The sequence below is a fragment of the Panthera tigris genome, chromosome C1 (assembly GCF_018350195.1).
Source record: "Panthera tigris isolate Pti1 chromosome C1, P.tigris_Pti1_mat1.1, whole genome shotgun sequence".
Lineage (NCBI taxonomy): Eukaryota > Metazoa > Chordata > Mammalia > Carnivora > Felidae > Panthera > Panthera tigris.
Genome location: NC_056667.1, coordinates 206,369,076 through 206,385,184, shown reverse-complemented (window position 1 = coordinate 206,385,184; position 16,109 = coordinate 206,369,076). Strand labels below are relative to the sequence as shown.

Genomic DNA, 16,109 nt, shown 5'->3' with positions numbered 1-16,109 from the left:
TTCTGCCCCTTCTCTCTCTTTCAGAGTAAATAAACATTTAAAAGGGTGAACCTTATGACATGTCAATTATATCCCAACAACACTTGTGAGTTCCAGCCATGCATCAGACTCAGGGCTGGCAATGCAGAGCCTGCTTGGGATTCTCTCTCCCTCTCTCTCTGTCCCTCCCCTGCTTGTGCTTTCTCTCTCCCAAAATAAATAAACTCAGAAACAATGTTTTAAATAAAAGGAACAAATTAAAAAACAATACAAAACATGGGAAAATATTTCATATATTGTTTTATTTTATTCCCAAAGCAGATTTGACGTGGCTTGCTTACAGACCAGCAATATATACATATATATTGGCTGAATTAATCACCAGCAGAGCTTTTGGGTCTAAAATATTCTACAGTTGAGCTGTGGACTTCATATATGATACAGACAGTAAATTTTATAGTTCAGAGATGAGAAAATGTGCACTGGATAAATTAGAGAAGATTTTCAGAAAGAGCTGGCACCTATACTAAGCCTGAGGTTAAGAAAGAGTGAGGAAAGTAAAGGAGAGGGGAGGGGAGGGGAGGGGAGGGAAGGGAAGGGAAGGGAAGGGAAGGGAAGGGAAAGGAAGGGAAGGGAAGGGAAGGGGAGAGGAGGAAGAGACCGCATAATAAGGCTAGTGCAGGAATATGTCTGGAGCAGAAGAAGGAATGTGAGCAGGCATATTAATGATGTGTGGCGGGTTGGCTTGTGTCTTAGGCCATTGCTTGTCACGGGGCCATGTGTGCAGGCCTCACACCAAGCAGGCTTCTTCCCTGTGCCTCCTTGGAAAGAGAACTCAGACCACAGCCTCTGAGTCCTTGCCAAGGGGAGGTCCTGGTGCGATAAGTATGTTGTTGGAGCACAGTGTTCTGTGAGTGCTCACATTCTTGCATATGTAAAATGTTTCGTCCTAACTTCCTCCAGAGAGGAGGCAAGACACGTTGTGGAGCCTGGAAAATAAATCACGGAAAAAGAAGGGAAGTGACTTGCTCAGTGATTAGCTAATCCAAGGGTAAAAAAAAAAACAAAACCTAGAACCAGGTCTCCAAACTTCCCTACTTCTATTCTTTTTTTTTTTACTTTTCAATGTTTATTTACTTTTTGAGAGAGGGAGAGTGAGGGAGAGTGAGAGAAGGAGAGGGAGAGTGAGAAAGAGAGCATGAGGTGGGGAGGGGCAGAATGAGAGGGAGACATAGAATCCAAAGCAGGCTCCAGGCTCTGAGCTGTCAGCACAGAGCCCGACGCGGGGCTCGAACCCACCAACCATGAGATCGTGACCTGAGCTGAAGTCGGACGCTCAACCGACTGGGCGACCAGGCACTTCCCTACTTATATTCTTAAATACTGTGATAGGTAAAGTCTCAACGCTTGACTTGCCTGGATGGTAACAACTGTCCAGCGATGGGGAGCTGCTCACTTTTTGTGCGTTTCCCATACACTTTAACTGCAGCAAAACAAGAAGGACCTTCCCCCCTAAAGCACAGGGAATAAGTAATGGGAATAAAGACACAGCATAGGGAATATGATCGGTGGTGTTGTAATAGTGTAGTATGGTGACAGACGGTAACTAAGGTGAGCATAGCCTAATGTATAGTCTTGTCCAGTCTCTATGTTGTACACCTGAAACTAATGTCTGTTGTGCATCACCTTAACTCATATTAAAAAATAAATGAATGAGGGACGCCTGGGTGGCTCAATTGGTTAAGCCTTCAACTTCAGCTCAGGCCATGATGTCATGGTTCGTGAGTTCGAGCCGCGCGTCGGGCTCTGTGCTGACAGCTCGGAGCCTGGAGCCTGCTCCGCATTCTGTGTCTCTCTCTCTCTGCCCTCCCCCCACTTGTGCTCTCTCTCTTTCTCTCTCTCAAAAATAAATAAACATAAAAATGTTTTTTTTAAAAGTAAAATAAATGAATGATCGAAGAGGGAATTATTGGTAGGGGAGCACAACAAAGGTATTAAAGTGATATTCTCATGTACTTAAAAAAAAATAAAACAAAATCATGACAACACTCTTCTGAAAGTGGTACAAAATGTTTTTCAAGCAACTAATGTAGGATAAGTGTCTACTAGAATATAAGACACCGTATCGGTGTCTTAATCTGAGAAATTTAGGTGAAGATCATTTTTAAACACGTGCTTAGCTTGGAAGGTATTGGGAAATGTTTGTTAATAGACTTTACTGTAAGACTTGTCGAATTCTCAAGCTCAGACTGATTAATTACTATAAACAGCATCATTTTTGCTCTCTTTTTTGAGCAGCTGGGATCTATAGTACTGTCAGGAAGCTTTGCTCAGGCCCAGGATAGGAAAAGCAGCCTCATTTTTTTTTTTTAGACTTTGACCCGTGGCTTTTGGCCAATTGCGAAATGGCCGTGATGTGCTTAGAATGAAGTCTTCTGTGGTCATTTTAGCCAGCAGAATGGTGGCTGTGACAAAGCCACAGAGACTACCCACTAAAGAGTGGAAGGAACCAGAAAGTGACAGGGCTGTCGTCGAAGATGTCTGAATAGCATGGACCTGAAATTATAAACACAAGCCTGCATGCCTCGTTTCATAAATAAAATGACAGTTCATGTTTCCAAATGCCTAATCTCTGGACAGTAGGCCCCTTATAAAACTCTACCACCAAAAGAGGACTGCGGCTCAGTTCCAGTGCTGTCTCAGATCCGTTTCATGCAATTGAGCTCTACTAATTGTCAAGCAGAAGGTTTAGAAAAGAGAACAGGAAGTCTGCTGTGGCCAAGGCAATTTGTAGTGGTCTGAAAGCATCTAATTCTCAGAAAAGAAATTCTTTGTAACCATATTAATCCCCTTAACAAATATGACTGCATACTTCGCTTTTTATTTGATGAATTTATTTTTGCTTCAGTGGAGACGCATTAAAGAAATAAGACATCAGTAGAAGTGCCACAGTTCTGAAAGCTGAAACTTTATGGAGGCTCTCTGCTTTTTCAGCCACATGTTCCAGTATCACAACAAAATATAGCTGAGATCAATAGCATGTCACAGGCGTTCATTACATGTGCATTTCTTTTCTTATACCTTGTGTATTCTGTGCAAGGGATTAGATGTACAGTAAGTCCATGCAAGTTGTAAAATAACGTTTTAGATTTAACACATGGTTACGTGAGGGTGATTCAGCCCCAGTTGTCTTATTAAGAATCAACATGAGGGGTGCCTGGATGGCTCAATCGGTTAAGCATCCGACTTCGGCTCAGATCTGATCTCACCGTTTGTGGGTTCGAGCCCCGCGTCGGGCTCTGTGCTGATAGCTCAGAGCCTGGAGCCTGTTTTGGATTCTGTGTCTCCCTCTCTCTCTCTGACCCTCCCCCACTCGCACTCTGTGTCTTTCTCTCTCAAAAATAAATAAACGTTAAAAAAAAAACAAAGAACATGATTTCATAACTGGAGGTCATCAGGAATCACTCATAGCCATTGTACACGTGATTATACACATGATTATAAAGTTTTTATAAATCCCAACTTGAGTGAATTTCCAATCTCATACATTACGTATGTATTATGTATTGGGGCTCTATTTTTACTACAAGTAGCTATGTGACCATTATTACTTGAATCCTGAGTCCATATCCAGAAATTTACCATTAAAGAAAACAAAAAATTTCTTAAGCCAGTTCAGTATCCTGACTGTATTATACCAGAAAGCAGTGATCTTAGTGGGGCACTGGGTATAACTTCCTAAGAAATTTACATTTGAGCCATGTTACTCTGCTTTCCATCAGACTTGGAATATTTTAGAGCAGCTGTTACTACTTTTTTAAAAAGCAAGAAACCAATAAGAGACTGCATGGGATAATGAGAAATAGGAATAATATTTTGCTTTTTTGTATAAAAAATGTATTCTAAAATAATGACTGAAATATAAAATTTTTTTAATTAGAGAAAAAAATTCCTGATCTTGCCAGTAGATTATAATATATAATGTTCCCTGTAAACACCAAGCAGGTGACACTGTGTATCTGAGAATTCTCTACCCAAACAGGAAACAAGTTACACCCAGATAATTGAAATCCCGCAATGATCTCGAAAACTCAATTTAGGTATGAATTTTAATCTTTTACTCCAGACTTCCAATAGAGTTTATGTACTGTTTATCTTCTAACAGAGTGCACAACATATAAGAAGCAACTTGAAAGAGGGAATCCAAAAGGAATCAAAAAAGTAAAATCTAAATAATACTAAGTCCTAAATCGGCCCTATCGTACTTCACGTGGGTGTATCTGCAGTTGGCTTGATTGGTAGCCATGGCCTCAGAGAACTTCTACCCCTGTTCACACAACTGCAGTGACATCCTGGGGCAGATGCATGGATCAGGAGAGTTCCGTCTACACTGCATTTTAGGATGAGCATTGAATTTTGTCCTAGGATGTATCTAGAACTTTGTTTCCTCATTATTTTTTATCCTCTGATTTTGTCGGGTTCACATGACACTCTTCCTCTTTCGCAGCGTCCAAACTATGCACATGAAGGCACACACACACACACACACACACTCACACAGCATACCTGTGCACAGACATGCATGTGGTCACATGCCGCACACACACACCACACGCGCACTGACACAACGTATGCACACTCAAACACAGCACACCATCATCCATCATCCTCATGCACACGCACAGACACGCTCGTGCACTACACCTAATCACACATGCTCACGCAGACACGCACACACATATGCACAGAACCCACACATCCCGATTCACACACACTCAACACATTCGACAAACAAGTATTTAAATGCCCCACTGGACACTGAGGTTAGAGCAGTGAACAAAAGAGATCAAAGCTCTTGCCCTCATGGAGCTTATATTAAGAGCGAAGAAAAAGGAGGGTTTGAAGAAAATACGAGTCTGGGACTAGAAGAACAGGTATGATGCTGCCCTTGGTGGTAGAGCTTGTCACAGAAGCCGTGCTCTCGGAGGACCCCATTCCCTGGACCCCTTTCCTACCCGTCTTCTCCAAAACTAAGGAGGGGTGTTGGGAATCTCATCTGTTTCATTAATGAGTCTAGGGAAAATGCCCTTCATCTAGAACAATTCAAAGGAACTTTAGGTTGTGCTTTAGAAACTCTGATGAATCATTTGTGGATTTGGAGATCTACAAAAGGAAAGACCCTAGCTGTTTGGTGCCATGGATGTGAACAGACTGGTCACCCCAATGCTTCTGGAAAGCCACGGAGTGCAGACTAAAGAAAGCTGGTGGCTGGTGATGGAAAGTCACCGTTTTTAGGGTGTCTCATACTTCCCCCAGCTTGATGGAGCTGAGGACTATATGTCGTGTAAAGAGGAAACAATCTATGAAATCCTGTTTTGGACATCTTATTACTTTTTATGTCTGTTCGTTTACTGCAAAGTCGTTTGTTGAGCATTGAAGTTGAAAACATTTTGTTTATTTTAACAAAAATAAAGACACCAAGAACATGAGTCTTTTTCCTCAAGATCCAGGTTTACTGAACATCCTTTCTTTCTTCTCACCTCTAAAATGGTGGCTACACACACACACACACACACACACACACACACTCAGAGCTTCTAAAAAAGGTTAAATTTACCTTGTGGAATCTCGAGAAACTATTTACAATAGGATTAAAATACTGATGCTTTTGTAAGGTTTCTCTTTCACTTCAACTGTGTCTCGGGATTCACAACAACAAAAGATACAATAGAAATAAGCTAGGCAAAATATATAGATGCCCCAACTTTTGTTCCCTGCAGGGAAGTGAAAGAGCTTTACGCGATGAGCCTCTGTGATAAACCAGTACTTGTAAGGATGCTGGCAGAGGCAATCTCAGGGAGGTTTGGCTTCTGTCTCCTAGAGATGTAAATTTCTCTGTCTCCTTTTACTGTCCGATGCTAAGATCTAAAGCACTTTTCTATTGGGTTTTCGGTAGGGTGGTCTACTCAGTGCTTCCAGGTTGGAGAGCTTCATTTCTTTTCATTGTTCTCCCCAGACGGCCACCGTGTCTTGGGATATCCGCACGCTGTACTCAACGGTACCCGAAGACGCAGAACACAAAGCCGAAAATTTGCTGGTGAAAGAGGTAAATGCAATGATTCCCATCCTTTACTTTATAAACTCTGTTTTCTCCTGGGGGGGGGGGGCTCCACACAGCTCCCTTTTATTATTGTCTTCCCCTCCTTTTCAGTATAGAATTCCAGATGCGATGATGAGCTGTTCCTTTTCAGCCCTCATCATGTCTAGATTCTTTCCATTCTCCTGTTAATTATGTTTCATTGTGTGGTGACTCTTCAAGTTTGGGGCTTTTTTTTTCTTTTGTTTTTACTTCCCTTAAAATCGTCACATTGAGAAATATTTGTGTGTTCTTAACAGAGGATAATTTTATTTTGCTTACCTAGACTGACTTGTGGGAAAGGCCACCGTATGTGAGAATTTTGGATAACAGAGTTTCTATGTTAAGAGATACATTTTTTTTTTCAAGTACTAACTATGGAAATAGTTAATGGTAAAACCCTGTGGCTATGATAAAAACCTTTTGGTATAGCATTTGTTTGCATTCTGATGATATAAGAGAGGCCTACAACCTTGCTCCTTCTTCTGAGCAGACTAAGGGATGCTTTAGGGCAGCTACTTAAAAGATATTGGTTGAATGAATAAATGAAGCTAGCCCTTCCTTTACAGAAAATGCAATGAGAAAATTCAGCACAGGCCAAATAGAATCCTGAGAGAAAACGGTGTATCCCCAATTAGGATTTAGTTTAATAACAAAACCTTTTCTCAGCTCTCAAACATATGTGTATGAATATAAGCTAGCTTTATTAGCATACATATCAATCTGTATTAATCATGCACATTTTATGTTATACTATTCAGTCCAAATCCTTTACCATAGATTTATTTATGAGTTTTTTTCCAATTCCATATTTATTTCCCAAAGTTTACATTAAATTACACTACCTTCTAAGGAGTTAAAAGAAAAAAGGAAAAAGTGCAGGTTCAGATAACATCAGGATATCTGAGTATGCTATTTTCACATTGACTGATAAAAATAATATATGTGACATCAGTACCATAATATTTTTTTTACAGTCACCTTAGAGGAAGTCTTTTTTTTTTTTAAGTTTATTTATTTTTGACAGAGAGAGAGAGTGCGAGCATGAGCTAGGGAGGGGCAGAGAGAGAGGGAGACACAGAATCTTAAGCAGGCTCCAGGCTCTGAGCTGTCAGCACAGAGCCCGACGCAGGGCTTGAACCCACGAACCGTGAGATCATGACCTGGGCCAGAGTCGGACACTTAACCGACTGAGCCACCCAGGCACCGCCTTAGAGGAAGTCAATATCTGGTAGGACATCACAGTTTAAAAAAGAGTTGGCAAATCATTTTCTACACCAGAAAATCAGAATCACTGAGACAAGGTCTAGTAACATTCTTCAGTAAATATGTAAATATGTGTTAACTTAGGTAGGATTTGAAACATTTATGATCCTGAATTCCTTACCAGGAATATTCAACAAATTCTTCTTGAATGTTCTTCCGTAAAATATTGCACTTTTGGGTAAAAATCTTCAGCTTGTTGTTAAATTTATTTCCAAGAACTTTATAGCTTTGTTGAAAATGTGAGAATTTGTTAAATCCAGTTCCTTTTTTTGCTTTACATTGCTGATGTTAAAAAAAAATAAAATAAAAAAACTGTTGGGGCACCTGGGTGGCTCAGTCGGGTGAGCATGGGACTTCGGCTCAGGTCATGATCTCACAGTTTGTGGGTTCGAGCCCCTCGTCAGGCTCTGTGCTGACCTCTTGCTCAGAGCCTGGAGCCTGCTTCAGATTCTGTGTCTCCTTCTCTCTCTGCCCCTCCCTCACTCGCGCTTTGTCTCACTCTGTTTCTCAAAAATATATCAATGTAAAAAAATTTTAAAAAATGAAAAACTGTGGCTTTTGAATATATATGGCTACCTCACTAATCTTCCTTATCCTAATAGTTCTTTGTAATGTTAATTTTTGTTTTCATTCGTTTTTCCTTTATTTTATTTTTTTGCACATAGAAAGACACCATTTATCATTCTTATTTGATGTTTAAGTGTGTAGTCATATCATCTGCAAACAATTAAGATAATCCTAGTTCCTAATAACGGTATACGTTTTTTTTTTAATTCTTGCCTCATTTTATTATCTGATATCCCTGAAACCAGGGATTGAATAATAATGCTCATGTTGGGCATCCTATCTTTTTTCTTTTTTCTTTTTTTTTTTTTTTTTTTTTTTGAGAGAGAGAGAGAGAGAGAGAGAGAGAATGCATTCGGTGCAGGTGCAGAGGAAGAGGGAGAAGGGGAATCTTAAGCAGGCTCCGTGGTCAGTGCAGAGCCCAAAGCAGGGCTCGATCTCACAACGGTGAGATCATGACTTGAACTGACATCAAGAGTCATAGACTTAACCTCTGAGCCCCCCAGAGGCCCCCATCCTGTCTTACTTTTGGTTTTAGGGATAGGCCTTTAGTATCTCTGATGCTATCTTACCCCTTGAATTTAGCTCTGTGATCCGCAGGATCCATATTTGTATTTCTGGTGTAAACTTTCTTATTCAAATTGTATTATTACCTTAATACTCCATTCAAATTGCGAATATTTTATTTCATGTTTTTGCTTTTATATTCATGAGTGAAATTATCTCTAGTTCTCTTCCCTCACTTTGGTATTAAAGAAAATGCTAGCTTAAAAACATTGTGACGCTCTCCATCTTTTTCCATTTTATTCCATTCTGGAATAAAAAAATAAATCCGTGAAATGAAATAGGGTATCTAGAAATATATCCAAGTAAATACGGTTACATACCAACTGACAAATTATGGCACTTCAAATTCTCAAATATCTCTCAGGTTAGACAATTTCATGAATACCACTTGGTTATTCATTCTGGATGAGAATAAAGTTAGGACTCCAGGTCACATTAACGTAAAAATTAACTCCAAGTGGATAAAAACTATTTAAATTTTAAAAACAAAAATATTAAAACTACAGGAAAACATTTTAAGTGGAAATTTAGGGGAAACAGATTTAAGCAAATAAAAAATTTGCATTTCCATATGATTAATGGTACCATAAATAAAGTCAAAAGAAAATATTTAATCAGAGCAATTATTTGCAACTCTTTATATCTTTTGTGACACATGCACACATTCCTAATTTTCAAACTCTTACAAATTAATACGAAGATAATAACACAAGAAAATATAAGCAAAAGACAGGAGCACACAGTTCAAAGAGAGGGGCACAAAAAGTTGCCAGCTTCACTTACAGTCATGAAAATGTAAATTAAAACAAATATGATGTATGAAACTTGAATGAAGAAAAATTTTAAGATGAGTAATACTTAGTGACAGTGGGAATATGGGAAATAAACATTATCATACAGTGTTTATAATACATATACACATATCTGTACACATATATGTACACATATAATACACATATCTGTAACCTTTGAGATGTAATTCTGTAATTCTTTTTTGTAAAATTTATTTATTTATTTTGAGAGAGAGAAAGAGCATGAGTGAGGGAGGGGCAGAGAGACAGGAGAGAGAGAGAATCCCAAATAAGTTCGTCACTGCCAGCACAGAGCCCCACGTGGGGCTCAAACTCACAAACCATGAGATCATGACCTGGGCCGTAACCAAGAGTCAAGTAAGCTTACTGACTGAGCCACCCAGGCCCCCAGATGTAATTCTAATGTACCTTTTAAGTAGTGCATATACATATGTAACATGTGTGTTATTAAAAAAACACTAGAGCATAAAAGTATAATTACAGGGTTAAGTATTGTTGCACTGACCAAATTGTAATATCAGTTGGTAAGAGTGGGGTTGAATAAATTTTGGCACATCTGTATTTTAAAATAATATGTAACCAATAAAAATTAGATGTATTTATTTTATTTTTAATTTTTTTTAATGTTTTATTTTTGAGAGAAAGAGAGCGCTAGTGAGGGAGGGGCAGAGAGAGAGAGGAAGTCACAGACTCTGAAGCAGCCTCCAGGATCTGAGCTGTCAGCACAGAGCCTGTCACGGGGCTCGAACCCACGAACCATGAGATCATGACCTGAGCTGAAGTCGGATGCTTAACCGACTGAGTCACCCAGGTTCTCCCAAGCTAATATATTTATATGTACGTAATTTGGGGGTACCTGGGTGGTCCAGTCGGTTAAGCATCGGACTTCAGCTCAGGTTTGATCTCGTGGTTCATTAGTTCGAGCCCTGCCTCAGGCTCTGTGCTGACAGCTCGGAGCCTGGAGCCTGCTTCAGATTCTGTGTCTCCCTCTCTCTTTGGCCCTCCCCCACTCACTCTCTCTCTCTCTCTCAAAAACAAATAAACAATAAATAAATAAATAAATAAATAAATAAATAAATAAATGTATTAGCTTGGATGCCCATGATATGTTGTTAAGAGAAAAAAGTAAGTTGCAGAATATATACTATGATATCTTGAAGGTATAAAACCTGTAAGTATATACATAAATATGGCTTATTTATATAAGCCTTACAAAAGTATGAAAAATGTAGAATAAACTCATAACATTGGTTACGTCACAAGTTTGGGATTGTAAGGGGAAGAGAGGAAATTGGCTCTCAGTTTATATGTTCTATACTGTGTTACAAGGGTATTTTTGTGGTGAAAAAATATTTTGTGAAAAAATTACTGGAAATACATCTTCAAATGCTGTCAGAATTGGAAGCCACCCAAGTGTCTCTTGTAAAATTGTCTCCAAACGTTAAAATCCAACCTTATTCTGAGAGCTGCAAGTCGCCTTAAAGACCATATCAGATTCTTTTTTTATTATTATAATTTAACTTTGATAATGAAAATGTCATATGGAATGATCAAAATCCCTTATGCATTTCACTTTATGAGTCCAACCACTGGGCTTGTCTGCCTGTCATAGAAGCCAGTTAAGTTCATCTGATACAGTCCATTCATAATCACTTGTAATAAAACTACTGTGGATTTATAAACATCTCCACGATTTTAGGGACTATTCATGTCATGATCTTTTTACCTCTTTCTGGGTGCATTGGGGATTTGTCTATTTCCAGGTTTCCAGCAGTCTGTTTTAGGCTGTGAAAAACTTGCTCTCACATGAATCAGGGATTCTTAGCCCTCTGCTCTGGGTTGTCTGCTCCCCGAGGCTTTGAGACCTTGGATTTGGTGGCCAGCCTGCTAATGCCCTTGCCTCTTCCCACCTGCTTGTTTTATTATCTGGTATGCCTTCGTGGTGGGCCCCATGAGCTTAAGTCCTAAATCTCAGGATGATTCAGAAGCGCCACCCCCAATCTCTGGATCCAGCCAAGGTGTCAGGTTTAGCCACTTTCCAAGGAAAAGACAGCCTAAAAAGAAGATGAGTACAACACTGGAGACTTCTAAGGCTATTCTGGGGGTTTTAGATGTCTTTAGTTTTGTCATTGCTCTCCTGAACTTCTGTACCACGACTTCAAATGGCCAGGTTGACCCCCTTTATTTCTGTAGTTCTCTGAGAATGTCAACTTCGGTGGAGAACAGGTTGGCCACAAACTCTGACTGTGTCTTGTTATTTCCCCTGGGGTGAAATTTCTTCCCGTTAACTTTGTGCCTACCTTTCAACTACTTGCAGCCTGGGGTTATTCCTCCATTTCTAACTTCCACCCGCAGCTTCTCCTTTCTCCTAAGAACTGCTCCAAAGAGAAGTCAAGTACAGTGTCTTTTACCGTAGATCCCAGGTATCTGTCGTACTTTTTGTGTTGCACGTCTCAGGACAGAGCATTTATCTGGGTAACGTAAATGACTCATTATATTGTTCTCAACTGCATGGATCTAAAGTAGAGAAAAGAAAAGAAAAGAAAGAAGAGGAAGCCTGGGAAGAAACTTTTTCTTTTTTTTAACCTGAGAATTTTTTCTGCGTCACTAGCTGTGAAAACTGCCATAGCTTGCTTGGTTTTAAGAATATAAATAAGGGGCGCCTGGGTGGCGCAGTCGGTTAAGCGTCCGACTTCAGCCAGGTCACGATCTCACAGTCCGTGGGTTCGAGCCCCGCATCAGGCTCTGGGCTGATGGCTCGGAGCCTGGAGCCTGTTTCCGATTCTGTGTCTCCCTCTCTCTCTGCCCCTCCCCCGTTCATGCTCTGTCTCTCTCTGTCCCAAAAATAAATAAAAAACGTTGAAAAAAAAAAATTAAAAAAAAAAAAAGAATATAAATAAAGGGAAGCCTATACTTATAGGATCGGAAGAAGAGAAATCCCAGTTACAAATACCACGTGATGGTGGTAGAACATGAATACCCAAGCCTGGAGACAGCAAATAAAAAGAAAGGGTCACCAGAAAGCTGGGTTAAGACTGAGAAATGACCTCAGAGAATTCTGCTGGCCAAAAGTCTTGACCACGGTAGGGAATAGCAGCTAACGTTTATTGACTACTTTCTTCGTGCCAGATACACTTCTAAGACCTTTCTTTACTTGCAGTAATTATAAGCAGATGCTACAGCAGCAGCAACCTTGTAACGATGAGGCAACTTTTAGGGAAAGATTAAGCAGGTGTTCGGCGTCATACAGGTGGGAAGAGACAGAGCCAGCATATCCCCACCCTTGCTGTCTCCCTGCAATGGCTTCTGGCCTCTTAACCTTGACAGTAAGTGCCGGGAGGATGCTTTACTAAGGCTGCCCTCTGGAAGGAACACGTCCCTCAGTCTTCTCCCTGGCAATCCCGCCCCAGTTTTGTCCGGGTGGCTCTGATGCATACAGTTATTGGCCCGCACTTTGAGAAATATCGGCTGTATTTTCGAAACCAGATTAAGCCAGCACTGAAAGGGATTCCTTGACGTTTTGGAGAAACACGTGTTTCCCTTACCGCCGCTGCTGCATCGGGCGAAGCAGCCTTTGTGGTCCTCCCTTGCACTAGATGCCCTGTGGCTCCCCACGGGGTGGCAAGGACAAATACTGTGGTTGCTAGGCAGCAGGCTGGCACGAATCTAATTTAAACACATCCAGTTCAATACTAATTTGGAATGATCTCGCACTTCGCTCTGTTTTGACAATTCTCGGCTCCTTTTGAAAGGCAGCGAGCCTTCTTTTCTTTTTTTAATCTTGAATGACTTCATCTGTTTTCATAGGAGTTTCAATAAAATGAACAGTCTGTCCCTCTTCTGGTTTATCGGCTGTTAATCCTCTCCCCTATCTCGTCAATGTAAGGCTAACTGTTCCCCACGCAAGAGTGCAGGCTTATTTCCCCATGCAGCAGAGAACTTCACAAAGTTATGAGAAATTAAACATCAAGCCACAGTTGAGCAAAATGCACATCTATGTATACTTTTGAGCCCTACCTCGATTTACAGCCTAGAAAACAGGTTCCGAATGATTAACTTCGAATGATTCCACTTCACATAGAGCCATAATTAAGCCTCTGGTCTCTCTGACCCTCAGGCTCCGTGCCCTGACCCACTTGGCTCCCTCTGACTGTTTGAGAAATTCCTTTAAACCATGAAATTAATAGCCTGACCTGATGTGGACATTTCCACTGTTCACAAGGGAACATGCCCTTCATTTTGATAAACATTTAACTTTTCTACCTCAGTTTCTTTATCTCTAAACCAGCATATTCATTACTCCAATGCTGTGTTTCTAAAAATAAATACAGCAATGATATGAAAACACTTGGAAAATAACAACTGGGGAGCACTGCCTTTATCTGATTCTCATAAGTGGCTTAAAATCAACATGTATAACTATTTAAAAAATCAAACACTTCCGTGATAGAAAAAAAAAGCACCACCCCCCCCCCTTCCTCCCACTGGGGGTTAGGGGAACCAGTAAAGGGATCTGTAAACAGGATGCAGACTTCGTAAGCAAAACTTCCATAGCAAAGTCTTTATTTTGATATACACAAAAGAATAATATAAAGCCAGATGCTTAGAACACTAATTAAAGCTAAGCTCTCGGTTTGGTCTCTCAACAAAAAGATGAAAACAAAGAATCGAGAATGGTACAGTGGCCCAACAGAGGGTAAGGGTCTAGGGACCACTTGAGTTGAATGGCCAAGAGAGATACTGACAAAGTACTGAGGTATAGCAAGTTACTCTGCCAACAAAGCCCTCTGCAATTTCTGGAAACCAATCTGCTGCAGGAGTAGAATAATGATGAAATAAGAAGGCATGAATTGGAGAATCCAAGCATCGCTTTGGTCAAGACATAAAACACTCAGGGATTTGAGAGTTATGGAAACATTAAAAGAATAGAAGCAAATATCTACATCTACATCTACCATTATATATGAATACACACACACATACACACACGCTGATTGTGTACTGTTCTCATCCAGACAATATTAGGTTATTAGGGCAAGGAAAAGTTTAGATCTTAAGCAGCGGTTCTAGACTAGAAATTGTGGAGTTCTCTAGGTAAAAAAAAAAAAAAAAAAAAAAAAAAAAAAAAAAAAAAAAAAAAAAAAAAAAACAATGAAATAGGACCCAGGACTGAATAGGAAATACAAATCAGACTTAACACAGACAATAAATGTTGTAGAAATCTCTAGGCTTTCATAGGAAATCTACCCTAAAAATCAGCAGAACAAATGGTTGAGATCAGAGCAGACGCCAGTTTCACATGGGCAGAGAATGTTCTGCAGACAGCCGGGTCTACAGGATGTCCACGGGACACAAACACACACACATACACACACCCTCAGTCGTTAACTTGCTAATACCCACGGAGACTGTCTCAGAAGGGAATAGGGCATATATTTCCCATATTTATTTGACCATGGAGAAATTCTGTCCGTTTTCCCCCATGTATCTGGAAACATATCTTTGAGAAATGCTGATATAAATCTGATAGAAGGAGATCATCAGAAACTAGGGGCACAATACAGCTCAAGTAAAACAGAATCTATTAGGTGAACCTTGACATGCATTTCATTAAAGCAGACGGTGATGAAGAGAAAGAATATTAAAGCTCCCAAAGTATCAAATAAATTGTTTCTTTCTTTTCATGGATAAAGCTTTTACCATTAGAATCCAAAATGTCTACCTCTGTTCTGAGTGTAAACCTCTTGCAATGCTGGGCCACAACCCCAAATGTGGTTTCCATGTAGCAAATTACAAGTATACACAAGGTTAATTCCAAAGTTTGTTATAAATAATACTGCTCATAAAGTTCAGAGAAACACCATTTTCCAGCCCTTAAATTTCTTGTCTCAACCCCTTACCTAATTACTGGATTATTTTTCTCTCTGGTCCAAGAAGTAAATGTAAACTGGCTTAAAGCTACTGCTTTAGATGTCTGCGGAAACTGCTTCTCACTTCATTTGGGTGGAGCTAATTACCCTCTGTTTACAAAGGGCTAAATTCTTCACATAGAAAATTCTTCTCCCACTGATTTATGCTGTTACTCTGGATCACATACAAAATGTATTCAGAGAAGGGTCTTGTCCCGCTGCCTGAAAGATTGGACTGGATTTATTATTCAACAACATTTATCACTTACTAAGTTGTGATACCAAATGGATGTAACACAGTCCTTGCCTTCAAGGAACACCAGGGGCACCTGGGTGGCTCACTCCGTGTCTGATCTTGATTTCAGCTCCGGTCATAATCTCACCATTCATGGGATCGAGCCCTGCATCAGGCTCTGCGCTGACACTGTGCAGCCTGCTCGAGGTTCTCTTTCTTCCTCTCTGCCCCTCACCAGCTCACACACACGCACACACACACACTTACTCTCTCTCTTTCTCAAAAAAAAAAAACAAATAAATAAAAAAAAAAAACTAAAACAATTAAAAAAAAAAAAAAAAAGAGCTCACCACCAGGCCAAAATTTAAGAGACCACTGGTCAGAATTTTGCAACACAATCTAATAAGTAACTCAGGAGTACTACTGTAAAATAGAAAAACAAAGTCAGGTTCACCTGTTAGGAAAAAAAAAAAAAATAGCTAAAGGCAGACAAGAGACTGGATTGATTTGCTTGAGGGGGATGAATAAGACTGAAGGGAAGTTGGACACATAGAAGACTATTTTAATAGGCCAGCTGGGTTAAAGACCTACACGAACATACGGCAGCATGATTATGGTGACAGTAAAGGGCTATGAAAGAT

At 40.0% G+C, this 16,109-nt stretch overlaps 1 protein-coding gene across 7 annotated transcripts in view; it reads left to right on the top strand.

Annotated features, from left to right (window-relative positions):
* The window catches only part of DOCK10 (dedicator of cytokinesis 10), a 267,897-nt gene that overhangs the window by 121,019 nt on the left and 130,769 nt on the right, over positions 1-16,109 (top strand). For all 7 annotated transcript variants that reach the window (XM_042995487.1, XM_015538862.2, XM_042995486.1 and 4 more), the window contains exon 3: positions 5,996-6,085. In XM_042995487.1, the coding sequence (XP_042851421.1) occupies positions 5,996-6,085 (90 nt within the window). The remainder of the gene's footprint in view (positions 1-5,995; positions 6,086-16,109) is intronic.